Source organism: Vulpes lagopus, chromosome 7 (assembly GCF_018345385.1).
Source record: "Vulpes lagopus strain Blue_001 chromosome 7, ASM1834538v1, whole genome shotgun sequence".
Taxonomy (NCBI): domain Eukaryota; kingdom Metazoa; phylum Chordata; class Mammalia; order Carnivora; family Canidae; genus Vulpes; species Vulpes lagopus.
The window spans coordinates 109,977,875-110,003,318 of record NC_054830.1 but is presented as its reverse complement, the minus strand read 5'-3'; the positions used below and the strand labels follow the sequence as shown (position 1 = coordinate 110,003,318).

The window sequence follows — 25,444 nt, the reverse complement described above, 5'->3', positions numbered from 1 at the left end:
CGGGCTCCTCACAGGGAGCCTGCTTCTCCCTCTGCCTGTCTCTGCCTCTCTCTGTGTGTCTCTCATGAATAAATAAATAGAATCTTAAAAAAAAAAAGCTTCAAAAGATCAAAATAGAATTTATCAGCTTAGAAAACAAATGAGATTCAGTATTTTATTCTGCCCACTTTATTTTTTAACACACTAATTTAATTTTTACCAATCTCAAATATTTAACATTTTCAAATTACCAAAACTGTTTATTCATTTGACTAAATATTGAGATATATTTTTAATGTTAGATTCATTACAAAATTATACTTTTTATGAAAAAATATTTGTCTGTATTCTAACAGCAAAACATCCATTTTTCTGTTTATCTGTACTAACACATAGATCAAAGTTCTTAAAATATGACTAAAAGAAAAACATGCCAGAATATAATGCCAGATTCCTTTCCTATTTTTGCTCCCAATTTCTCTGGTTGGCAAGATGCCAGCATGCTGCAGTGACACCATGCTAGCTGCAGCAAAAAACAACTGACTGCTTTTGGACACTACACTACTAATCCTTCAAATAAGGAAAATTACTGGTTCCCTGTCCAGTCTTTTTAAAATTTTTTCCAGTCTTTATTTTAAAGGTTAAAGCAAAGAAGAGTTAACGTGAGTTAGTAAGGATTACAGAAGATCCCCCAAAGTAAGGCATCAGGTACTTCCTCAGATTAACCATGAAGGTCCTAGAAATCCTCCATTGCTCCAAACGTTGTTTACTTTTGTTTTCCTTCATTACCAGACTTTTCCACAGATATTTTCACTACTCTAACTGTAATCTATTTAATAGAACTCTAGCAGATGAAAATTTAATACAAATGAAGTCATTATGGCAACCTTTTTAGACTAAAAAAAAACATTAGGAATCTATTAAAGGTCCCCCTTAGTAACATGTTTATGGATCTATGTCCTCAGGCAAGGGAAACAAAAGCAAAACATAAATTATTGGGACTACACCAAAGTAAAAAGCTTTTGCAAAGCAAAGGAAACCATCAACAAAACAAAAAGGCAACCTACTGAATGGGAAAAGATACTTTAAAATGATGTATCAGCTAAGGGGTTAATATCCAACATATATGAAAAATTTACACAATTCAGCACTAAAAATGATAAACACTATTTAAAAAAATGGGTCAAGAACCTGGATAGACATTTTTCCAAAGAAGATATACAGATGGCAAACAGATACATAAAAGATGCTCAACATCACTAATCATCAGGGAAATGCAAATCAAAACCACAATGAGATATCACCTCACACCAATCAGAATGGCTAGTACTAAAAAGACAAGAAAAGGGACGCTTGGGTGGCTCAGCTTTTGGCTCTGGATGTGATCACAGAGTTCTGAGATTGAGTCCCACATCAGGTTCCCTGCAAAGAGCCTGGTTCTCCCTCTGTCTCTGTCTCTCTCTCTGTGTCTCTCATGAATAAATAAAAACAATCTTAAAAAAAAAAAAAAAGACAGAAAAATCACAAGTGTTGGCAAAGATGTGGAGGAAAGGGTACCCTGTCAGGGGAGGGGACTATAAATTAGAGCAGCCACTATGGAAAACAGTATGAGGGTTGCTGAAAAAAATTAGAAGGAGGGATGCCTGGATAGCTCAGTGGCTGAGCGTCTGCCTTTGGCTCAGGGCGTGATCCCAGGGTCCGGGATAAAGTCCGACATAAGGCTCCCCAGAGGGAGCCTATGTTTCCCTCTGCCTGTATCTCTGCCTCTCTCTGTGTCTCTCATGAATGGATAAATAGAAATCTTAAAAAAAAAAATTAGAAGGAGAAATACCATATGATCTAGTCATTCTATTATTGGGTATTTGCCCAGAGAAAGTGAAAACACTAATTCAAAAAGATACATGCACTCTTACATTTACTGCAGTGTTATCTGCATAGCCAATATACAGAAGCAACCTAAGTATCCATCCACAATGAGCAAAGAAAATTTGGTATGTGTATATATACATACACACACACACACATACACAATGGAATACTACTCAACCATAAAAAAAGGATGAGTTATTTTTTTGCCCAATGTATTTTAAACCGAACGTGGGGCTCAAACAACCCTGAGGTCAGGAGTTGCATGCTCTACTGACTGAGCCAGTCAGGTGCCCCCAAAAGAATGAGATCTTAACATCTGAGACAACATGGATTGACTTAGAAAGTAGTACACTGTGAAATAAGTCAAAGAAAGACAAATATCATATGATTTCACTTACATGTGGAATCCAAAAAACATAAATGAACATATAAAAATCAAACAGACTCTTAAATACAGAAAACAAACTGGAGGTTGCCAGAGGGGAGGAGAGGGATGGCAGTGGGTAGGTGAAATAGATAAAAGGGATAAAGAGGTACAAACTTCCAGTGATAAAACTAAAAAGTCACAGAGATGAAAAGTACAGCACAGGGAATATGGTCAATAACATTGTATGGTGACAGATGACCACTACACTCATCATGATGAGCACTCAGTAATGTATAGAAATGTCAAATCATTACTTTGTATACCTGAAATTAATATAACATTGTATTTTAATTCTTCTTCAATTATAAAGAGGTGAATATTACTTTTGTATCAGATAAAAATGAAAGAGTATTTGTTTTCTTCACCATGTAAAACATCTAGCCTATGTTGTCAAAATCATAAACCTTAAAGCATGTAGATAAATTCTAATAAATAAAATATGTAGATTTAAGTATTTACTTAATCACTAGTTTTGTACCCCAAGGAATGTTAATGCTTCTTTCTTCACACTCCTGAGTTCTTTCCCAAGTTGACGTGTCATACCTACACAATATTCTATTTTCCTCCCCATCTCTAAAAGTATACTAGTTAGCTTCACTTAAATGTGTTCTTGCCATCTGAAATTCAGCATTTCTAAAACTGAAGTAATTCCCTGACCATTCCTTGTTTGGGTCTCTCATATTTCCATCAGTGAGAACAGTCACTGAACTTCACTAATTCTTTTGTCTCCCTCTGTCTCCTTCTACATTCTTTCATGTCTTCTTTTGCAATATATTCTATTTTAACTTTGCTTTCCTAACTTTAAATTCAAATTGCTGCAATCCAGCAAGGGCTCTCATTATTTACCAGGATTCTTTTTTTTTTTTTTTTCTTTTAAGATTTTATTTATTTATTCATGAAAGACACAGAGGAGAGAGAGAGGCAGAGACAAGGCAGAGGGAGAAGCAGGCTCCATGCAGGGAGCCCGATGTGGGCCTCAATCCCAGGACTCCAGGATCATGCCCTGGGCCAAAGGCAGGCGCTAAACCACTGAGTCACCCAGGGATTCCCAGTCACCCAGGTATTACCTACCAGGATTCTTGAATTAAACTTACAAGAGACCTCTCTATTTTTACTGTGTTCCAATCTTTTTTTTTTTTTTTTCCAGTGTTCCAATCTTTTCCAAAAGGTAGTTCTAGATTAATATGCATACTTGCTTTATTTTGAATTTAAAATCTTCCATGTCTTACAAAACCAAATTTTGTCCCTTTAAGACAAGACTTTAAGCCCTAAACCTAGAGGCACCTGGATGGCTCAGTGGTTGAATGTCGGCTTTTGGCTCAGGTTGTGATCTTGGGGTCCTGGGATCGAGTCCCGCATTGGGCTCCCCACAGGGAGCCTGCCTCTCCCTCTGCCTAGGTCACTGCCTCTTTCTGTGTGTCTCTTATGAATAAATAAATAAAATCTTTTACAAAAAAATAAAACCTAACTCTACTTTACTTCTCTAATCTCACCTCTTTCTACTTCTGTACAAAAACTCTACAGCCCAATGTCTCTGCTCTCTGTCCTCTGTCCTGCTTGAGCATCTCTAAGTTTATATTGTTCCTCTAACCTAGAATACAATAGTTTTTCTCTCCTACCTAAATTGTGCACATCCTTTAAGGCCAAATGCATGTCCCACTTCCTCCAAGAAAATTTCTCTACCCAACTGGACTTTGTTAATCACTTGGCATTTATTATGAGTCACTTTTTATTCAATATTGTTGTCATGTGCCCTCCCATCTTTCTTTTGCCACACTATAATCTCAGCATCTGGCAAAATGCCTCACATGAAGCAAGTATTTTTATTAATAACTATACCTGGATATTTATGAATAAATATTTCATAATATTTGGCAAAGCTTTTGTTACATTAGATATAAGCATAAACATCTTGTATCACTATAAAATTCCAAAATATAGACAATAAGATAGGGTACTACACTTTTTCCCCCCTATTCTGTGTCTTGATACATGTTACCTAAAAGATTCCCCATATAATTTTCTGTTTCAGAGATCCCTAGGTGGCTCAGCGGTTTAGCGCCTGTCTTTGGCCCGGGGAGAGATCCTGGAGACCCGGGATCGAGTCCCACGTCGGGCTCCCTGCATGGGGCCTGCTTCTCCCTGTGCCTCTGTCTCTGCCTCTCTCTCTGTGTCTTTCATGAACGAATAAATAAAATCTTTAAAGGAAAAAAAAAATTCTGTTCCATTAACAATTCCTCTTTTGACTTACACCAACGAAGGTAAAAGAAGCAAACCTTTAAAAACTTTATTTCTCTTGTTGCAATTTTGTTGACAGATTTCTCCGGTTTCTCGTAAAATATCTTAATGGCCACTATCTGCCCAGTATCCTTATGTTTACACTTCATGACTGTTCCATAACTTCCCTCTCCCACTTTTCCGAGAGTTTCATACATCTCCATTTTCAAGCCCGGATTCTTCTTCATAAAAAGAAAGGGGGGAAAAAAAAGTTAGACATTTGTAAGTTCATGCATACAAGCTGGCCAATGCATCTCCACAATAAACCTGTATTTTGACATTCGTGAACGCGAAAACTGTTCTTTTTCCACAGACGGTTGCTCTGCTCGTCTTGAGGAACTCCGCCAACGAGGCAGGAGGGTGTCTGTGTGGGGCTGCACACCTCACAGCCACGAGGGGGCTTCCTGTTGCCTCAGGCATCCCCGTCCACACGAAGGCTTCAGAGCCCCTCACTACGTGCCACCTAGCCATCAGGAGCGTGGTCCGCACACCTCCTGCCATACCCCCGTCAAAAGCATGGTTTCCGAAAGACGGAAGTCACCTACAGCTCTGGCCCCCGGACCCAAGAAAACCTCAGCCCCACCGGCTCCTCAAACCCGACGTCTTATGGTCCCGGACCAGTGTTGCGCTGCGCCCCTTCCCCCGCAGTCGACCTCGTCCGGTCAAGCCGCAGACTTCTCAGCCCATTTTGTAGCCCCGCCGGCCTGGCTCCGCGCAGACCCGGCGGAACAACCGGACACCGAGGCTTCTCAGCCGGCGAGCCCGGCTAGCTTCCGGCAGCCCGCTACCATGGCAACGGCGCCGCAGACCCCGCTCTCGGGACCTACTGCGCAAGACAGGAACATCCGCCCGGCCCGGCCCGGCCCGACCCGGAAGAGAAAATCATAAAGGGTTGAAAACGAGTTGCCGGTGGGCTTAGGCTCAGGGAAAGCTTTCTGGGGGTCAGGGTGGGGATTATATGGGTTGAGACCAACTCACAAGGTTGGTTTTGAGTTTTGAGCAGAGGGGAGGGGAGGATCCACATTTTACTGCCCCGAGAGTCTGTCTCCTAGAGAAGGGTGGAAGCTTGCCCCCAGGCCAAAGAACAATTCTGCCGCAGGTGCTGGGTCCTAAAAGGATGGTTTGAGTCGTGAAATAGAGATACACTGTAAAACAAGTCTTCCAGGGAAGTCTTGTGTAATTACGGTCGTCTAAGTTACCTATTTATATTAATATTCCATAGACGTGAGTTCGACCACAGGGGTCGGCATTCATCCTTAAGACGGTTCTTAATGTTTCTTGAACACTTGCTATATGCTTAGAAATTTTTTCGAACTCGTAGTACTCCTTTTTATTTTTTTTTTTATTTATTTATTTATTTATTTATGATAGTCACAGAGAGAGAGAGAGAGAGGCAGAGACACAGGCTGAGGAAGAAGCAGGCTCCATGCACCGGGAGCCTGATGTGGGATTCGATCCCGGGTCTCCAGGATCGCGCCCTGGGCCAAAGGCAGGCGCCAAACCGTTGCGCCACCCAGGGATCCCACGTAGTACTCCTTTTTAAAAACGCCCTCCTTGAGGAAAAAAAAAAAAAACGACATAAAAGGACACAGCAAAGGGGGGATAAACATTATCTAATTGCTTAAAAACTAGACATGGGGTTCTGCTGGCCTGACAGCCTCCATACACTGTGAGATTCCAGAACAATTATACATTGCTAGCTAATGACCCGATAGGGATATTTTTTGAAGATTTTCTTTGGCATTTTACTGCATACATACTGACCCGTATGTCTTCATCCTTAGCTACGGTGAGGATTAGGATCGCTACTGGGGGAGGCAAAAGATGAGAATATTCAGCTTTTAACTTACAGAATTTCATTTGTGGATGCATCGCAGAACCTATCAAGAGTCAGGCTTGGCTTACTTGATCACCAATGAAGTTATAAAAGCAAAAGACAGAATTCAGGGTTTTGAGAAAAAGAGGTAGCAAGAAAGTGAGGGAAATTAACGCTTTCAGTTTCCAGGAAACTATGGGCAACTTGGTGCAACGCTCCCACTATGCCTTGGGCTGAAGAATTACCCAGAAGGATATAAGGTGTTCAGAGTCCTCCAGACCAGCAAAGCCCTGAGGCCAGGAATCAAAGGCAATGGAAGGAGGGAACTCAACACCTCTGAGCAACCTGGTGGACATCTCAGACCCATCTGCACCTTACTTGCTGGTGTAGGAAACCTGAAATGAGTTATCCAGGTTAGCTATATAACTCCCACCCACGTCTGCAAAATCTCTTCCCCACATCCAAGTTTTTAGGCTTTCGTGACATCCAGCCACCCTTCTAAATGCTTTGCGATCTCATCTCCATGTACCCTATCTTAGCCAGTCATGGACTTTGACACATTTTGACACCAATCCTCAAATGAGGCTTATGTTAAAATAAAATTCTGTAATTCCATAGAGATAGTCAACAAACCTTAAGACAATCTCTATACCATTTTTTTTTTTTTTTTGTCTCCGGAATTTCCAACCCTGCAAACCCCATTGTGATGCGCATACAGGCTCTTTGGTGGCCTCATGGAAGCATTTCGGGGAATTTTAGTTGGTGTGGGCCTCAACATTTCAATGCTGGGCTACTTATAAAAAACAGAGGTTCCCTCACTCTGCCCCATGTACCAGATTTGATAAGCCACTGAATCAACCAGAAAAGATTTTAAGTCCGTATTACTTTGAGCTGTTTTTAAAACTTAAGCAAAACAAGCTTTTGCTTCTGCCACGACCGCCGACCCTTTTCATGAAACAAACTGGAGGGAAAACTTAGTAAAGACCCATACGCGCCCTCAACCCCATAAACTTAACTACCCGGTGCTGCCTAGACCTGAGACTCATTCAGACGACACTTTCACGTGATCCGTTCCAACCTCGTCATAGGGACACGTGGTTCTAGATACTTCGTCCCCTCCCCCTCAGGGGTGGATTGTTGACAACGCCGCCGGCGGTCACGTGACCTTACGTCATCCCACCTCCTTTCCCTGAAATCTCTGGCCCCGGATGCGGCTCTCTGTCCCCACCCGGTCGAGTTTAAACTACTAAAAGGGGGAGGCATAGGATGGTGTTTCGGTTTCGGGGTCTCTTAATCCACAACTTCCAATAATAGAACAGAGAGGACTAATTTATCCATTAGATTAGGAAGCCAAGATTGATAGAGCCCTGCCGCAGAGCTCCCAAAACGCGTCCAGACGCCCCGTGCCCTTCTCCCCCAACCCCCTCCCCCCGTGGTACTGGCGGAGGGCGGAGGGATCTGGAGGCGGCGGAGGGAGACGTCATTGCAGGGTTGTTTGTGCAGCCTCGGCGGCGGCGGTGACCCACAGTGATTCGGCCGCCGCGCCGGGGGGTGGGGGGGCTGCGCGGGACTCTTTTCTCTCAGACTGACCGCGGGGCAGCTGGGGAGCATGTCGACTCCGGCCCGGAGGAGGCTCATGCGGGATTTCAAGCGGTAAGGGCGCTCACCTCCGCCTGGATGACGGCTCCTCCCCACAGCTATGGGGCTGCAGGGCGGGGATCCGGGACACCTTCTTCTCCTAACCCTAAGAGGGCCTCCTCTGGGCCCAGGGGTCCCGAAGGAAGCCCAGCCCTAGTCCCGGTTCGCACTCCTTCATCCTTGCTCACTCTGCCGACGTAAGAAATTTCGGTACCCCCTCCCCCAAAAGTAAAAAGATGGCTATGGTTTGTCCTAGGGTTCCCCGCTGCCCACTTGGGTCAGCCCCCCGACGTCTAGTCCTAGAGCTCAAGCTTCATTTCCCCTTCCTCTGTCCCCCAAAAGCAAACCCTTGCAGAATCCTATTCCCTGCTTGCTGCACCAGTTTTGCTGGATGGCCCTGTGGTCTTAGCTGAGGGGCAGGGTTGGGATGAAAAGCGCCCCCCCCCTCTCATTCTCTCTGCAGCGAGGGTGGGGTCTGCAGCGCGAGGTCCGGAGGTTGTTAACCCATCCTCGGAAACCCGACTCTCCCTCGCCGCCCGAAAGGACCTTGAGAACTGGCTTAGAGAGCTGGGTCTCGGGCTGGGAGCCCGGGCTGGGCTGCCAGGGCCTTCTGGAACTCAGCTCTGTGGCCTGGTGTCTAAAGCCCTATCTATAGCCTCCAAAGTCTGGAAAAATGCCTTCCTCGAGACTGGCGCTAACCTGATACTCGCTCGGCCTCCTTTTGTAAAATAGGGTTTTGTTAGGAGGTGTTGGGGTTAGTAAGGAGGAAGTGACCTTTTTTTCAGTTTACCTTTGGATACTTGGAAGTACGGAGGCGGAAAAAAATAAGAAAACTTACCATTACGATCCACTGCACGTTTTGTGGGGGTTTTGTTGCTTTCCTCGGGAGACCTGCTCTGACAAAATATAGAAACTTGGGTTAGCTGCCCAGGAAGCAACCTTTTAACTTCGCCATTATAAAGCCATAGGTGAGGCATTTGGAAGCCATTGTTTTAGGCTTTGGGCAGTTTATCATTGAATATATTCCTAATGTACCTTCAGTGGGCTAGAAGCAGAATAAATCCATTAAGGCTTCTGGATTGATGTGTTTGAGGTTGACTGGAGAGAACTATTTTTATGTAGACTAATTTCAAAGTATCTTATTATGTGACAATCACTACATATTGATATCTGTATATAAAATGCTATATTTGTTTTAAAAGTTTGTCTTCTGAAGATTAAAGTCAAATCAAAGCTTAGCTCCAAAGAGTGAAATCCAAATAATAAAACTTGCAGTTCGTGTCCATTGTTACTCTGGTTTCTTACTGCCTTTCTCTGTTAATTCTGAATTGAACACATGGCACCTTTGGTAGTTTTCCAAGGGGCTTCAGGTTACAAAAATTTGATTATGACAAGTGTTGGAAGGTAGCTTTGTATCGAGTCTCTTGATAAAAGAGGTAGATTTAGCTTGTAGGGCAGATCTTTAAAATAGCGACTGATGAAAAAAACCTAACTGAAGCTTGATTACTTTAAAAGCTACTGCTAATTGAAGCAAATAAGAGAAGGCTACTCTCCTAAAACTAGTTTCCTAATTAAATTGAATATAAGTGTTTTCAGTCATTTAGTGTTTGCCTTGAGGATCCTTTTTTTGGTTTTGGTGGGGGTGGTCATGTTGCACAGGTAGCTGTGGTTTGGAATCAGACCGTCTTTGCATCTTTAGAGCACGAAAAAAGGTGGTCTGTGAAAATCGGACTTGGGGCCTTTAATTTTTGTTGTTGATGGCATTCTATGTGTATCACTTCTCAAAGGTACATCTTAAGCTTGATATTCAAAAAAGGATGAGTCCAAAGGCCTTTGGAATTTTAGTCAATTTGGAGAGGTGTTTAAGAAGTATATATGTGATTGATTTCTTTTTTTTTAAGTCATATTATTTTCCTCCTAAGCACAAGAACAAGGAAATGGTGTTAAAGTAGGTAGAATAGTCCATAAGGGTTCTCTTTGGCCTTCATAGCGACCTTAATGTTCAACTTTGAAAATTACTACTCTGGATTTCTAGATTGCAAGAGGACCCACCTGTGGGTGTCAGTGGCGCACCATCTGAAAACAACATTATGCAGTGGAATGCAGTTATATTTGGGTGAGTGGAAAGATATAACAAATGATAGGTATAGTAATTCTTTAAGAAAAGTGAATGTAGCAAGTAGGCAAAGAGGCTGAGGTGGAATTGAGGGCTCTTACAGAAACTGCAAAGTAAATTAGAAAAGAAATTCTGTTAAGTGTTTCTGCAGTTAACTAAAATTTGTGTTGTATTATTTATGATTTTACAATCACTTTGGGTTTTATCTGATAAAAATTAAACAAGAAAAGGTAAATTATTGTACAGAATAAAATGTACCAAGCAAATGTTTATGCTTGCATTCTTTTGGAACTGTAAAAAGACTAAAAACTAAAAAATACCCAGAGCTTCCAGTGTGGCAAGAATTCATGAGAAATGTATCACGTGTTATATATATAACACTTTTTTTTTTTTTTTTAAATAGAGGTAGGAGTAGAGTGGGGAGAGAGAGAGAAAATCTCAAGCAGACTCCACACCAAGTGCCAAGCCCAACACAGGGCTCCATATCACAACCCTGAGATCATGACCTGAGCCCAAATCAACCACTGAGCTATATGGGTGCCCTGTATATATGCCTCTTAATTTAAAATTTCCTTATGCCTTTTATTTTTCTGGACTTGATCTCTTTTTCTTTCACACTTTTTAAAACCAGGGGTTTGTACTAAAACCTTAAAGGAACACCTTCATAAACAGTTCTGAGTAGCCATTGAATTAGTTATGAAACTATCTTAAATAATAGTGGAAAAATGAGTGTATTCTTCTAAAGAGATTATATTTGGGGTACCTGGGTGGCTCAGCGGTTGAGCATCTGCCTTTGGCTCAGGTCTTAGAGTCTTAGAATGGAGTCCTGCATCAAGCAGGAACCACCACCCCCCCACCCCCACCCCTGCCAATGGAGCCTGCTTCTCCCTCTGCCTATGTCTCTGCCCCTGTCTCTCTCTCTCTCTCTTTCGTGAATGAATAATAAAATCTTTTTAAAAATAGATTACGTTAAATTCAGGCTAACATGCTTTGAGGTCCTGAATGTGCCTTGCAAGAAGAAATAACGCTTGATGGTGCTGCTTAGGAAAGATCAAATTGGGGTATGGAGGCAGGGAAAAGGTTTGAGCAAAAGAAAGTGGTTTTCTTGGTTACATCAGTTCTCTCTAGCTGTTTTGAACAAGAAGTGTTGCTTTGTTGGGAAGCAGGATGCTTGGTTTGGTGTTATATAATTATTTTGCAGGGGCATTTCCATCTTATTGATGTGAATTGAAAATATGATTTTTTTCTCTTAAGAATATACATTTACAAAGTGACTGGTTGGTATTTATGAACTGAATTGTTTTGGTGCTAAAACTATGAGGCTTGTCTTTGTAAATCCCCCCTAAAATGAAAACATAGAATAGTTATCCTTTATGCCTATCTCTATAAAAATCTAGAGCTAAGATGGTACTAAACTAACAGTATCTTTAAAACTCCACAAATCATTAGAATAAGCCCCCTCTTTCTCTGTGTGTTTATCCTTTTGACTCTTAAAAATCAAGAAAAAGAGGGGTGCCTGGGTGGCTTGTATGGGCAACTGATTCATCATCTCACCTCAGGTTTTAAAAAGTTTTGTTTTTTTTTTTTAATTTTTATTTATTTATGATAGTCCCACAGAGAGAGAGAGAGAGAGAGAGAGAGGCAGAGACATAGGCAGAGGGAGAAGCAGCCTCCATGCACCGGGAGCCCGACGTGGGATTCGATCCCGGGTCTCCAGGATCGCGCCCTGGGCCAAGGGCAGGCGCTAAACAGCTGTGCCACCCAGGGATCCCTCACCTCAGGTTTTAGATCTCTGGAGTTAGGCACTGTATTGGGTTCTGCATTGGGCCTGGACCCTACTTTAAAAAAAAAAAAAAATCAAGAAAAGGCAGAATGAAACATCTTTTAATCAGAAATCTTCTTGTTTTCAGACCAGAAGGGACACCCTTTGAAGATGGTAAGTCATTCTCAATTATGTTTTCTGTAATATTAGGATGCTGCGTTTCAGTACATAATTGTTAACACCAACATACTTAAAACTATTTTCTGTATCAGCTTGACCACCTCCATTGCCAGTTCTTTGTGTTACTTTGGTATTTGGCTGTAGAACTGAAGGCCTAGATAGTAGGTTAATGGTGGATAATCGTGCTTTTTTAATATTGTTATCTATGTTGATAAGGTGTCAAGCTGAAATTGTTCTTAAACTTTCATAGCTGAGGCATCTGGCTGGCTCATTCAGTAGAGCACGTGACTCTGTCTCAGGGTTGTAAGGTCGAGCCTCACATTTGGTGCAGAGATTACTTAAAAATAAAATAACTGAAATATTAAAGTAAGAAAGACCTGCCAGTAGCTTCACATACAGCTGGCTTTTGACACCTGTAAGTAGCATTCTGTGTAATCTTTTATTTCTTAAATTTAGTATTTCCACCAAAAGCCAGGAAAATGGGAAACTGGTCCTGATACGTATTTATAATTGCACTTTTCAAATTGATTGTAATCGGGTTCTTAGATTTTCTCTAATTACAGCATAGATTTTTAAGAATTATTGAACAGATTTGTTTTAATTATCAAAATGTCTCCAGAATTAACCCATTGAAGATATTTGAACAAAGATACTATTTTTTAAGGAGATAACCTGAATGCTTAATAGGGGAAAATGGTTAAGCAAATTACGAGGTATCTATATTATGGAATATTATGTACTTGTTGAAGAATAGTAAGGCAAATCTGGACATATGTCTCGAGACAGTTTTAGAATAACGTATATTTTTACTAAACACATATATTCAAGTGTGTGGGTATTAAAGGGTTACAAACCACACCATTATCAGTGGTTTCTTCTAAGTGGGGATAAGGAATTGAAGAGAAGTAGCTCTAAGGACTTCAACTTTTTGCACTGTACCAGGGGTTCTCAGGTGGTCCATAAACCCCCTTCAAGTCCCTGAGACTTTCATGGGTTCCTTATAATTAAAACTGTCTTTATAATTTGAGGCATTTGTCTTTTTTTGCTCTATCAGCGTTTGCAGTGATGGTACAAAAACATTAGTGGCTAAACTTGGACCTATGCAGTTTAGCATCTTGGTACAAATTAAGACTGTCTCTAAACGTACAAATAGTCATGGTATTCTTTGCTTTTTTTTTTTTTTTTAAGATTTTATGTATTAGAGAAAGGGCATAAATAGTGGGAGGAGCAGAGGTAGAGGGAGAAGCAGGCTTCCCACTGAGCAGGGAGCCCATTGGGCTCAATCCCAGGACCCTGAGATCTTGACCTGAGCCACCTAGGCACCCCTATTCTTTGCATTTTATTTGTTGGTTTCAGTTTTGGTTTTTTAAGATTTTATTTATTCATGAGAGACACCGAAAGAGAGGCAGAGACACAGGCAGAGGGAGAAGAAATAAGCTCCATGCAAGGAGCCTGATGTGGGACTCTATCCCAGGAATCCAGGATCACACCTGAGCCAAAGGCAGATGCTCAACCGCTGAGCCACCCAGGCGTCCCTGGTTTTTGTTTTGTTTTGTTTTGTTTTGTTTTGTTTTTTGTTTTGTTTTGTTTTGAAGTCATCTCTACACCCAACATGTGGGGCTTGAACCCACACCCCTAGATCAAGAGCCTGACTGAGCCAGCCTAGTGCCCCATATTCTTTGCATTTTTAAAAAACTTGTCATTTTCACTTAAAAATGTCTTGATAGCAAAGGAAATTCATCTTGATGAAAAAAGTAGATATTATTAATTGTTGACCTTTGAGTATGCCTTTTTAAAATAATCTGTGTGATTAAGTGGGAAATATACATAAAACACTTCTCATGATTTTCTGGAGGCAAAAGCACTTTTGCAGTTGTTTTGAGTTGCAACTTACACTTTTTTTCATGGAACATTTTTACTTGAATGAGAGACAAACTGATAATTTAGACTCAACTGTTTAGACTCATAAGTGACTGAAATGAGCTGTTAGATCAAGGAAAGTAACTGACAGTATTGTTGCTGCTGATAAAATAATGGTTTCCCAGTACTTCAAGACTTCTCTGATAAACATCAGTAGGCAGTATTACCTAGTTGTTATATGTTTATGGATAGTGTGTAATGAAATGTGGCAACATTTACAAGATTTGTATAATTCATTGAACCAATATTTTCTGAATGACCAGTGTATCATGTTAGTAGATTATGGATGGATAAAACATTTATGCAATGAGTAACAGATTTTAGTTTAACTGATGCAAAAAGTTTATATGATTTCAGTCTACATTGCAGCTAACCTTTAAAAGCTTACCACTTCCTTAGTATAGTAACCAAAAAAGAGTATCTACAGTTATCTGAGAAAACTATGAAAATATTTTTTCATTTATGTATTTTTGTGAGGCCTTATTTTCTTCTGTATCTCATCCCAAAACAACATACTGCAACAAATCGAATGCAGAGGCAGCTGAGGGAATCCAGCTGTCTTGTATTAAGTCAATCATTTGAGATTTGCAAAAATGTAAAACAGTGCTAAGCTTTTTACTAACTTTGTGGGGAAATATATTACTTCTCATTAAATGTTACTCAGGTTATTTTGTAGTGAGTTTACAGTAATTAGTGAATTTTTTAAATTTTTCTGAGTTAGAGGTGCCTGATTGGATCAGTTGGTAGAGCATGTGATTCTTGATCTCGGGGTCATGAGTTACAGCCTCACATTGAAAATAGAAATTACTTTTTAAGGAAATTCATAAGTTAAATACTGTCTAATACAGGAAATACTAATAGTTACATCCAGTAGCACTGGAGGCAGTTTGTACGAGTTCGTGAGAACAGATTGTTAAAAATTGGGGGAATTTCTGCAGGCTATTTATTAAAGAACCAATATTTAAAAGTGAAATGATTTTTCATCTTTGGAAATACATAAAATGGTATGCTGTCCCATGTATCTCTTTCCAGCTTCACATTCAGTTGACTTCCCATTGGAAGCTTGGTGTTGGTTGGGAATAGGAGTATAAGGGGGTCCTGAGACTCCATAAAGTGGAAGGAAAAAAACTTGAAAATGGCTGTTCCATATTTTGTAGGCTGAAATTCTTAAAATTACATTTTTTTAATTAAAATTCAAACCTTCAAAATACAGGTTAGATACAAGGCTGTCTTCACTATGTTTCATAATAATCTGATATATTTGGAATATAAAATAGATAACAGATTTTGCTTGTATCTTTGGCTTCCCTCATGCCAAATTTCCAAAGGGCAAAAAAAATGTAAAAAGGTAGAGGTTGGGACACCTGGGTGGCTCAGCAGTTAAGCGTCTGCCTCTGGTTCAGGGTGTGATCCTGCGGTCCCAGGATCAGGTCCCAAATCGGGCTTCCTGCATGAAAGCCTGCTTTTCTCCCTCTCACTGTGTCTCTGCCTCTCGCTCTGTGTCTTTCATGAATAAATAAATAAAAATCTTTAAAAATAATAGTAATAATAATTTTAAAAGATTAAAAGGTAGCGGTTGTATACCAAATACGTAAAGATAAAATATCAGATAAAATAATTAGAGAAGATTGTTTAGTTTTTCTAAAACTACATTGATGAAATAAGGGAAGAACCTTGTAGGGACATCTGGAATGTCTTTTATTGAGTTCATTAGGAAAAAGTCTCAATTTACCAAGTATGTTTAAGGGCCTGTAGTTAAAATACCTCTCCAACCTTCAGGTGGATTTCCTCAAAATAAAAGAACTCTAAATAATGAATAAATAGAAGTCTAAAAGACCTACCAAACCAGTAATAATGGTCATTTCTGCAAAACAGATTTGGAATTGGGAGTTGAGAGTTCTACTTTGTACCCTGTGAACAGATTGACTTTGTTAGAGATGTGTAATTTTTTTAAAAGCCTGTGTCTGTACTGACCATAAAATACTGCTTTGCAGAATGTACCACATTGGTCTATAGGCAGTTACACTAATACTTACTGGGTTTTGGCATATTTAAGTGGAAGGATTCATGTGTGGACAGAAGAGACCTTTTAGATTAATGTCCATGCCTCCAATCTAAGTCCTTTGTCATGTGGTCGTTAGCCCCTCTTGAAATCTTTTACATACCCTCTTCTAAGCTATAATAAACTAGCTGTAGTTCCCCAAATGTGCATTTTAAACTTCAGTAGCTAGGGCCAAATTGCTTTCCAAAAGTATGGCAGTTTCACATTCCCACCAATAGCACATGAAAGTGTGTTCCCAAGTGCTTGCCAATGCTGCATGTTACCAGTCTAATGTAAATCAAAGTATATTTAGTATGTTTTATGTGCTAAGCCAGAAGTGACTTTAATTTTTGTATGGTTGTGCAAAAATTAGTATGGGTTGGGAATTCATTGATGAAGAGATTAAAAATTAATGCTTGTCTTTACCATAATTATTTTGGTTTGTTTTCTATCTAGGTACTTTTAAACTAGTAATAGAATTTTCTGAAGAGTATCCAAATAAACCACCAACTGTTAGGTTTTTATCCAAAATGTTTCATCCAAATGGTAAGTAACATTTTATTAAAATTCACAAATGATGGGGGGTAGTTTTTTCCTTCCTTTTAAGAGTTGACCCATACTTCTCACTGCTAGGGGCCACTATTCTAGATGTTGCTTCCATGTCAGTATTAGCTACATTTTTGTACCCTAGAATCTTTAGAAGGTTCCAAATTTCAGGTGAGGTTTTAATACTTTTTATTTTAAGATTTTATATATTTATTCACGAGAGACCCACAGAGAGGAGCAGAGACATAGGCAGAGGGAGAAGCAAGCTCCCTGGTAGGAAGCCGGAAGCAAGACTCAATCCCAAGACCCTGGGATCATGACCTGAGCTCAGATGCTCCTATACTTTTGATTTTAAAATACTATCCATGTGTAGAAATGTGAAGGATACCAAAAAGAACTTGTCACTTAAAATTTAGCTTTTAAAAAACACAAAAAAGGGTGCCTGGGTGGCTCAGTCACTTAAGCATCTGCCTTCAGCTTGGGTCATGATCCCAGGGTGCTGGGATTGAGCTCCACATCAGGCTCCCTGCTCAGCGGAGAGTCTGCTTCTCCCTCCTCTCCTCCCAACTTGTGCTCTCTCACTATCTCTGTCTCTCTCTCTCAGATAAATATTTTTTAAAAAACACAAATTAATGCTTATACAAAATTGAGGTCATGTATATAAAATGACTTATTTTAATATATTGAACATCTTTCCTTGTTAAATATCCTTTGCATCATTTTTTTTTCTTTTGCATCATTCTTAATGGCTACAAAATGTTCTCTGCGATTATCATAATTAATGATGTCCAGTTGTTGGTGATTTTCAGGTTTTTTTTTTTAAGACTTTTTATTTTGAGAGAGTGCGAGCGTGAGGTGGGAGAGGGAGAAAGAATTTTTTTTTTTTTTTTTTATGATAGTCACAGAGAGATAGAGACAGAGGCAGAGACACAGGCAGAGGGAGAAGCAGGCTCCATGCACCGGGAGCCCGACGTGGGATTCGATCCCGGGTCTCCAGGATCGCGCCCTGGGCCAAAGGCAGGCGCCAAACCGCTGCGCCACCCAGGGATCCCAAGAATTTTTTTTTTAATAAATTAATTTTTATTGGTGTTCAATTTACCAACATACAGAAAAACACCCAGTGCTCATCCCGTCAAGTGTCCCCCTCAGTGCCCGTCACCCATTCCCTCCCACCCCCCGCCCTCCTCCCCTTCCACCACCCGTAGTTCGTTTCCCAGAGTTAGGAGTCTTTATGTTCAGGGAGAAAGAATCTTAAGTAGGCTCCACACTCAGCAGAGCCTGCCTTGGGGCTCTGTCTCATGACCCTGAGATCAAGACCTGAGCCAAAATCAAGAGTCAGTTGCTTAACCAACTGAGCCACCCAGGTACCCCAAGTTTTTTGTAATTTTATTTAAAGATTTTATTTATTCATTTATGAGAGAGACACAGAGAGAGAGAGAGGCAGAGACATAGGCAGAAGGAAAAGCAGGCTCCCTGTAGGGAACCTGATAAGGGACTCGATCCCAGGACCCTGGGATCACAACCTGAGCCAAAGGCTCAACCACTGAATCACCCAGATGCCCCTGTTTGTAATTTTAAACAGCACTTTGAACATTCCTGAAAATTTTTCCCAAATACCTGTGAGAGTATTACAGAATAAATTTTTAGAAGTGGTATTATTGGGTAAAAAATTCATACATTGAGACGCCTGGGTGGTTCAGTGGTTGAGCATCTGCCTTTGGCTCAAGGTGTGATCCTGGAGTCCCAGGATTGAGTCCCAAATCGGGCTCTTGCAGAGAACCTGTTTCTCCCTCTGCCTGTGTCTCTTTCTGTCTCTCTCTCTCTCTCTCATGAATAAATAAATAAGATCTTTTTTTTTTTTAAGTTCATATGTTTTTAAGGCTTTTTAAAATACAGTTTTCCATTTTTTTCTCTCATTTCTATTTTCATTTGGAGAAATTTTTTTTATTCCTATTTTCCATAAATGCTGAGTGACTCTATGTAATTGATATGCTCTTCCGTAACTTCTTGTTCACTTCTAATGCATGTATATATCTGGATTACAAATTACAAAAGTTATTTTCCAAAATATTTAAGCTTCCCATTTTGTAGCCTTTGCTCATTTAAATATGGACTTCTCCATCAGTTAACTTAGTTTTAGAAGGAGTCACTTTACATTTATTCCACTTTAGTTTTGTCTGACTTAGACTTGTTATTGAATTGACCCACAATATAGTAAGGTTTTGTAAATCAAGGTGGGAAAGACTGTAGAATGTGCAGAGGGGATCTGTGTATAGGTGTAGTATTTTCATCCTTAGGGAAACAATGTATTAGATTATTTTTCATCTCTTTGTATTAACAATGGTTTATAACAATGTTATATATACATTGTATTATATACAATTTAACAATGTATTATAACAATGGTTTCTCTTTTGTCTTTTATCAGTACTTTTATTAACTTTCTGGTCTACCTTTTAAACATCTTTACTTGAAATATAATTCACGTATCATGCTGTTCATTCATTTAAATTTTACAACTCACGGAGTTTTGGTACACGGAGTTGTGCAACCATCACCCTATCAATTTTAGAACATTTTCATCTCCAAAAAAATCCCATGACAGTTGGCACTCACTCCCTTTTCTCCCAGCACCCTAGCCCTAGGCAGTTGTAGTTTCTTTATAGATTTGCCTGTTAGGGGGGGTGCTGGGGTGGCTTAGTTGGTTAAGCATCTGCCTTCGCTCAGGTCATGATCTCAGCGTCCTAGGATAGAGCCTGGATTGGCCTCCCACATTCAGTGGCAAGCCTACTTCTCCCTCTCCCTCTGCCCTTCCTCCTGCCCATGTTGTCTCTCTCTATTTGAAATAAAATCTTAAAAAAAAAAAAAGAAAAAAAGGATTGCCTGTTATGGACATTTCATTAAAATGAAATCCTATAATAAATATAGTCTTTTGTCTCTACTTCTTTCAGCTGGGATAGTTTTTCAGGATTCATCCATGTTGTAACTGTATTTATTCCATTTCCTTTTATTGCTGAAATTTCGTTTTATGGGTATATACTATATTTTGTTTACTCATTTGTTAGTTGATGTTTATTTCTTGTTTGCTTTTGGATTACTTCTTAGAAGTAGTTACTAGTTCAGAATTTTAAAATCATTTTGTACTTTTATGGATTTTACAGGGGTGATCATTGTTCTTTAGGCTTGCCAAGTTTGATGTTCATGCGGGATAAATACTAGACAGTTGACTGGGCTGCTTTAAAGTGGAGATTTAAATCTGCTCTAAAGCTAGTAAGTCGGGCAGCCCTGGGTGTCTCAGCAGTTTAGCGCCGCCTTCAGCCCAGGGTGTGGTCCTAGGGTCCGGGGATCGGGTCCCACGTTGTCGGGCTCCCTGCATGGAGCCTGCTTCTCCCTCTACCTGTGTCTCTGCCCCCCCCCCCCGCCCCCGCTGTGTGTCTGTCATGAATAAATAAAATCTTAAAAAAAACAAAACAAAAAACTAGTAAGTGGAAGTAGCTAGCACATGAATGGTGATTGAGGCCATGAGAGTGAATAACTATGCCCAGAAAGTATATATACAGGAGGGCAAGGAGGAAGAGGATAGAGGATAGAGCCCTGAGAAATGACAGTATTTAGATATAATTTGCCTCCTCTTCCTCCCAAAAGCCTTACTTAGTTGTGTCTTTATGTAGAGGATCTGGCTTGCTCCGTGAAACTTTCCAAAGTTTGAAAGTATAACATTTAAATGCATTTATTCTTTGTCAACACAGCAGTTACGGAAATTTGTCATATAGACAAGAGTCTCACAAGCAGGTAAAAAAATTTATTCAGTTTCAGAGGGAGGAGAACCGTCCAGATATTAAAGACTTAAAACCTATTAATCAGGGCAGCCCCGGTGGTGCAGCAGTTTAGCACGGCCTGCAGCCCAGGGCGTGATCCTGGAGACCCTGGATCGAGACCCACATTGGGCTCCCTGCATGGAGCCTGTGTTTCTGCCTCTCTCTTTCTCTGTCTCTATGAATAAATAAATAAAATCTTTAAAAAAAAAAAAAACTATTAATCACTTGATTTTTAGTTTGTTTTTTGAGTATGAAAGGAATGCATATTCGTAAAAACAAATCATGAAATACAAGAATCCTTTTATTTACAGAGAGCCAGTACTTATATTTTGGCATTTAGTCTTACAGATGTTTTGTGACTACACAGAATGTCAAAATATTTACGTGGTTCAAGTGAAAATATTTAAATATTTTGTAAAAAAAAAAATGACATCCTCTAAAAATGGAATCTTAGGTGTAATGCATTGTGGAGGTCTTTCTGCATTAGTTAACAGAAGGTAGATATGTATCATTTCTCTTGGCTACATTGCTGTTGGTTATGTGATATGAATGTACTATTATTTAGCCAGTCACTTCTTTATGAATCACAAGGTAGTTTCTAATTTTATACTCTTATAAACAGTATTATAGTGAACTTCCTATAAATAAAACTTCATATGTTTACACTTATTTCTTTTAGATGTAATTTCTGGGAATGTAATTATGATGTTAAAAAATATTTAAAAAAAAAAATATTTTTTTTTTCCGGAGCTTTATTTAAGGAATTTAGAAATAGGGGATTTAAAAAGATTGGATAGAAGATGGGTATTTGAAAAAATTTAACTGTGACAAAGCCTCCTGACAAAAAGATGCAAAATAAGAGACCTTAGTTATAACAGTGGTTTTTCTGTGAGACAAGAGGGTTTGGTAAATAATGTTCAAAACTTCTGACTGGGCCAAGCATTCTGTTTGTGGCAAAGATTTCTCTTTAACTGTTAAATATGATAAAGTCAATATGTAACCAATTTTAGTATTGTCTTTACAGTGTATGCTGATGGTAGCATATGTTTAGATATCCTTCAGAATCGATGGAGTCCAACATATGATGTATCTTCTATCTTAACATCAATTCAGGTAAGTGTATGTTAGGTTGCATCATGAATTTTCAAAATTCTGTGGGATAGTCAGCTTCTTTAGGAGCAGTCTAAAGACCACATGAGGAAACTTTGCTTCCTAGCACCCATGTAACCAATAGCACAGCTTGGATAATCCCATGATTTTCAGACAGCTGGTCTGCTTTTCTGTCTCTTTCTTTCTCTCTCTCTCTCTCTCTCTTTTTTTTTTTTTTTTAGGGTTTTATTTTATTTATTCATGAGAAATAGAGAGAGAGAGGCAGAGGGAGAAGCAGGGTCCATACAGGGAACCCGATGCGGGACTCGATCCTGGAACCCCAGGATCATGCCCCGAGCCAAAGGTGGATTGCTCAACCACTGAGCCACCCAGCATCCCTGGCCTACCTTTCTCTTAGTGATCACATTGGATCAAACCTACAGTCATTTTCCTGGTCCTTGTGTAAATCAAGTGTTCTCACAGGTCAAGTATTATTTATGACCATCAAGGATAGCCAGAGGATGTGGAGAAGGAAAACTCTTCTTGGAAATAAAGATGATTGCTTAGAAAAACCATAGTGACCTCAGGAAACTGCCAAGTGCAGAGAAGCATTAAGTATGTTACCCCATCCAAGAAATCCTTTTTTAAAAACAGATAGTGTAAAAAAAAAAAAGAAAGAAAAGATAGTGTAACCATTTGCCAAACCAGTCTGGCAGATTATTTCAGAGTTGATCCTGAATGACAGTTTTAGAAGTAAAGTGAGGGATGTTTTAGTTTATGTGGGTGTAAAAGGAGCAGAAGTCAAATTTTGGTTTGTGATATTTTTAAAACTTTTTCTCTTGCATTTCTGCTTTAATTCAAGTCATTTTATAAACATTTTGAACTTCTCTATTTCATTCCCTTGCTGCTAGGTGTATATATTTTCTATATTAAAGGAAACAAGATTCCCCACCCAGCTTACTATCAGACATTTGCAAAGTAAACCATAAAAATAAAGTTTAACTTTGGAAAATGTTAGTTGCTATGCTATTATTTCCAAGTATTGTATATTATTATACAATAACTAATATTATACAGCTAACTTATGTTAGTTGCTGTGCTATTTCCAAATATTGTATATTAACCAAATCAAGCTGTTTATTTCCTGGCTAATGCTTAAGTATGTTAAAGAAGAATATTCTGGGGCATCCTGGGTGGCTCAGCAGTTTAGCACCACCTTCTGCCCAGGGTGTGATTCTGGATACCCGGGATTGAGTCGCACGTCGGGCTCTCTCCATGCAGCCTGCTTCTCCCTCTGCCTGTCTCTCTCTCTCTCTCTCTCTCTCTCTCTCTCTCTCTTTCTGTGTCTCTCATGAATAAATAAATCTTAAAACAAAACAAAAAAATATATATATATATATACACACATACATATATACTTTTCTAATTTCCTTGAAATTAGAGGTCTGCAGTTGAGTACTGTGTTTTGGAAACGTCAGTTCTCTAGCAGCAGGAAATTATTAAATTGATCAAGCCATTTCTGAAAGTATTTAAGACCTAAAAATACAGAAGATAATACTAATATCTGCCATTTCTTTCCTGAGTAATTTGTTCTTTTATACAACCTCTCTGCTCCATATCTGACCCATGTTAATGTAAAGAGCAATTCAACTAATCCTTTTTTCCCTTTTCTCTTTCCTTTCAGTCTCTGCTGGATGAACCGAATCCAAACAGTCCAGCCAATAGCCAGGCAGCACAGCTTTATCAGGAAAACAAACGAGAATATGAGAAAAGAGTTTCGGCCATTGTTGAACAAAGCTGGAATGATTCATAATAGACAACTGGTCTGTTAATTTTTTTCATCATTGTTGTGTATAATTTACCTCTCAGTAGAAAGGCTAACAAATTTTAAGTGCCACAGGTTTTAAGGATTCTGCAGAAAAAAAAAGTCCTTCAGTTTAGAACCTACAAAAGCTTGTGTATCTTGATTAATGTACTTTTTATTGCATGGTGTGAACTAAGTTATTGCTTACATAAATTTGTAATATATCCTGTTTGTATTTTTTTCCAAGTGTATAATGTTGGTGTGGAGTTTTCATGACAGAATAATACACATTTTGTAAATCTGTACTTTTTTCAAATATTGAATGCCTTATTTTTGAATTCTTTAGATTTTTAAATTGGAGAAAAGCACTTAAAGTTTTTTATATATGAATATTACATGTAAAGCTGTTAAAATACATAACTTCAGTGCAAGAGACTTTGTCACTTATTTCCTTATCTGTTTAGGAGGGGTTAATAAGTCTCTAGCTCTCCATCAATTGATAGTAGTTTCATTTCCAATTTCAAAAGAACAGATTTATATTTTATCAAGAAATTCTTCAAATTTGATTCTAACCACCAATTATAATTTTCAAACTTTATTTTGAATGTTTGAATGAAACTATATCCATTTCACTTGAGCAATTATAGACATAACTGGTTTGATTCTGTCCAACTCTGTATTTAGGCCACTTGTTACTGTTTCTTCATGCACTACTTACTGTTAAACTGTACCTTTTGCAATTTCACAGTTTGTACCTCTGCCATGAGGAATTGGCACCTCTACGGGAATAGAGAGCTAATGCAACTTACTTTGCTGCTTGATAGCACTTTAAAAGGTTTTTGATAATGAAGAAAGTAAAACAGTAAACATTTATTAAAATTCACGCCCCACTATTAACACTGAGTAAGAATTGGTTGCATTGGTTTAGTAAGGCAGATACTTGGAAGGATTCTTGGTGTAACTTAAAATATTTGAAAACTGCCTTTTAATGCAATTGCATATCTGTTTATTCTGGAAAAATGTTTTAATATCAGGGCCTGCTGAGTTGCTTTCTCTTGTGGAGATTTTTTTTTTTTTAATCTCCTAAGTTGTATAAAAGTTGTACTGCATCTTAGTTTACTGGATAAATTTAAAACACAGTATTGTAGAAAGCTTATACAAAGCTATCCTATGCCTTCAAATAGTACAGAAAATGGAAAATATACAAGTAAATTCTGTTGAACCACCTGTGTAGTCTTTCTAGTAGTTAAAAACAGCTATTTGAGTAACCCCAATAGTTTCTTGTCCTGTTCTTACTAGTTTAGTAAGCTAACAGTTTCTCTGTTGGAAGACTGCAGGATGGCAGTGTCTACAGCTTCTGTTTATTAAGCCAAGTTTGACACTGGAAGACTAAATGTTGATGTTTCCCTTTAAAAGTTATTACTTGGCAAATTTGGGAGTAATTGTATGGTCTTAGAAAGCTTTTCATACAAATGAGAGTCCATTCACTGGAATTAATGGCCAAAAAAAAAAAAAAAAGATGCTTACAGTTACTTTTTTGGTCATAGTAAATGTGATGCTTTCATATTCAGCTCTGAGACAAAGTGTAGCTTCTGGAGACATTTACTCCAATGACTGACTCTTAATATACAGTAGGTATACGAGAGTCTCCCCTCTTATTTTATTAAATGCTGTTTGTACTGCTTCAGAATCTATTTTTATCCTAATCTCTTTTCCTTTCCCTATGTAAAATTGAAATATTTCAAGTATTGATACTTAGAAGGGGGTTACATCTCACTTTGCAGGAAGTCTCTGAGCTCTAGGTCCTAAATTCAACACCTAAAACCACCAAGTTCACATTCCCATTGGAGAAAATTCTTAGGAATATTCCTCTCCCAATTACTCCTCCATTTTTTTCTTCAGCTTTGGAACAGATTCCTGTTTCTTTAGTTAAGTACTAGATGTAAACCTTCAATTTACAAGGTTATACCGTACTAAAAAGGTTTAATTTTAAACTAGGGAAATCTTCTAAATGTGTGGCATAGCAGGAGGCTAGAACTAAGTTAATAACTTATTTTGGTATGAAGTTGGATTCATGCTAAAGTTTAAATGCATTTGTGGTGCATTTTCTCTGCCAGTAGTACTAACATAGAATGCTCTGAGCACATAGCACTATTTGAAGC

At 39.0% G+C, this 25,444-nt stretch overlaps 2 protein-coding genes across 4 annotated transcripts in view; one reads left to right on the top strand and one right to left on the bottom strand.

The window, feature by feature from the left end:
• CDKL3 (cyclin dependent kinase like 3) overlaps positions 1 to 5,355 on the bottom strand; it is a 53,657-nt gene extending 48,302 nt beyond the window's left edge. For both annotated transcript variants that reach the window (XM_041760553.1, XM_041760554.1), the window contains exon 1: positions 4,552 to 5,355. In XM_041760553.1, coding sequence (XP_041616487.1) covers positions 4,552 to 4,740 — 189 coding nt within the window. In that variant the 5' untranslated portion in view covers positions 4,741 to 5,355. The remainder of the gene's footprint in view (positions 1 to 4,551) is intronic.
• Positions 5,356 to 7,849: 2,494 nt separating this feature from the next.
• Positions 7,850 to 24,972, top strand: UBE2B (ubiquitin conjugating enzyme E2 B). 2 transcript variants are annotated; one of them, XM_041763098.1, is made up of 6 exons: positions 7,860 to 8,021; positions 10,042 to 10,122; positions 12,033 to 12,058; positions 16,482 to 16,571; positions 21,414 to 21,502; positions 23,163 to 24,972. In XM_041763098.1, exons 1-6 carry the CDS (start codon positions 7,978 to 7,980, stop codon positions 23,289 to 23,291), a joined length of 459 nt encoding a protein of 152 aa, XP_041619032.1. In that variant the 5' UTR covers positions 7,860 to 7,977; the 3' UTR covers positions 23,292 to 24,972. The 2 variants fall into 2 exon arrangements, with proteins under 2 accessions (XP_041619033.1, XP_041619032.1); XM_041763099.1 differs by lacking the exon at positions 16,482 to 16,571 and having other exon boundaries at positions 7,850 to 8,021.
• The last annotated feature ends 472 nt before the right edge of the window (positions 24,973 to 25,444 follow it).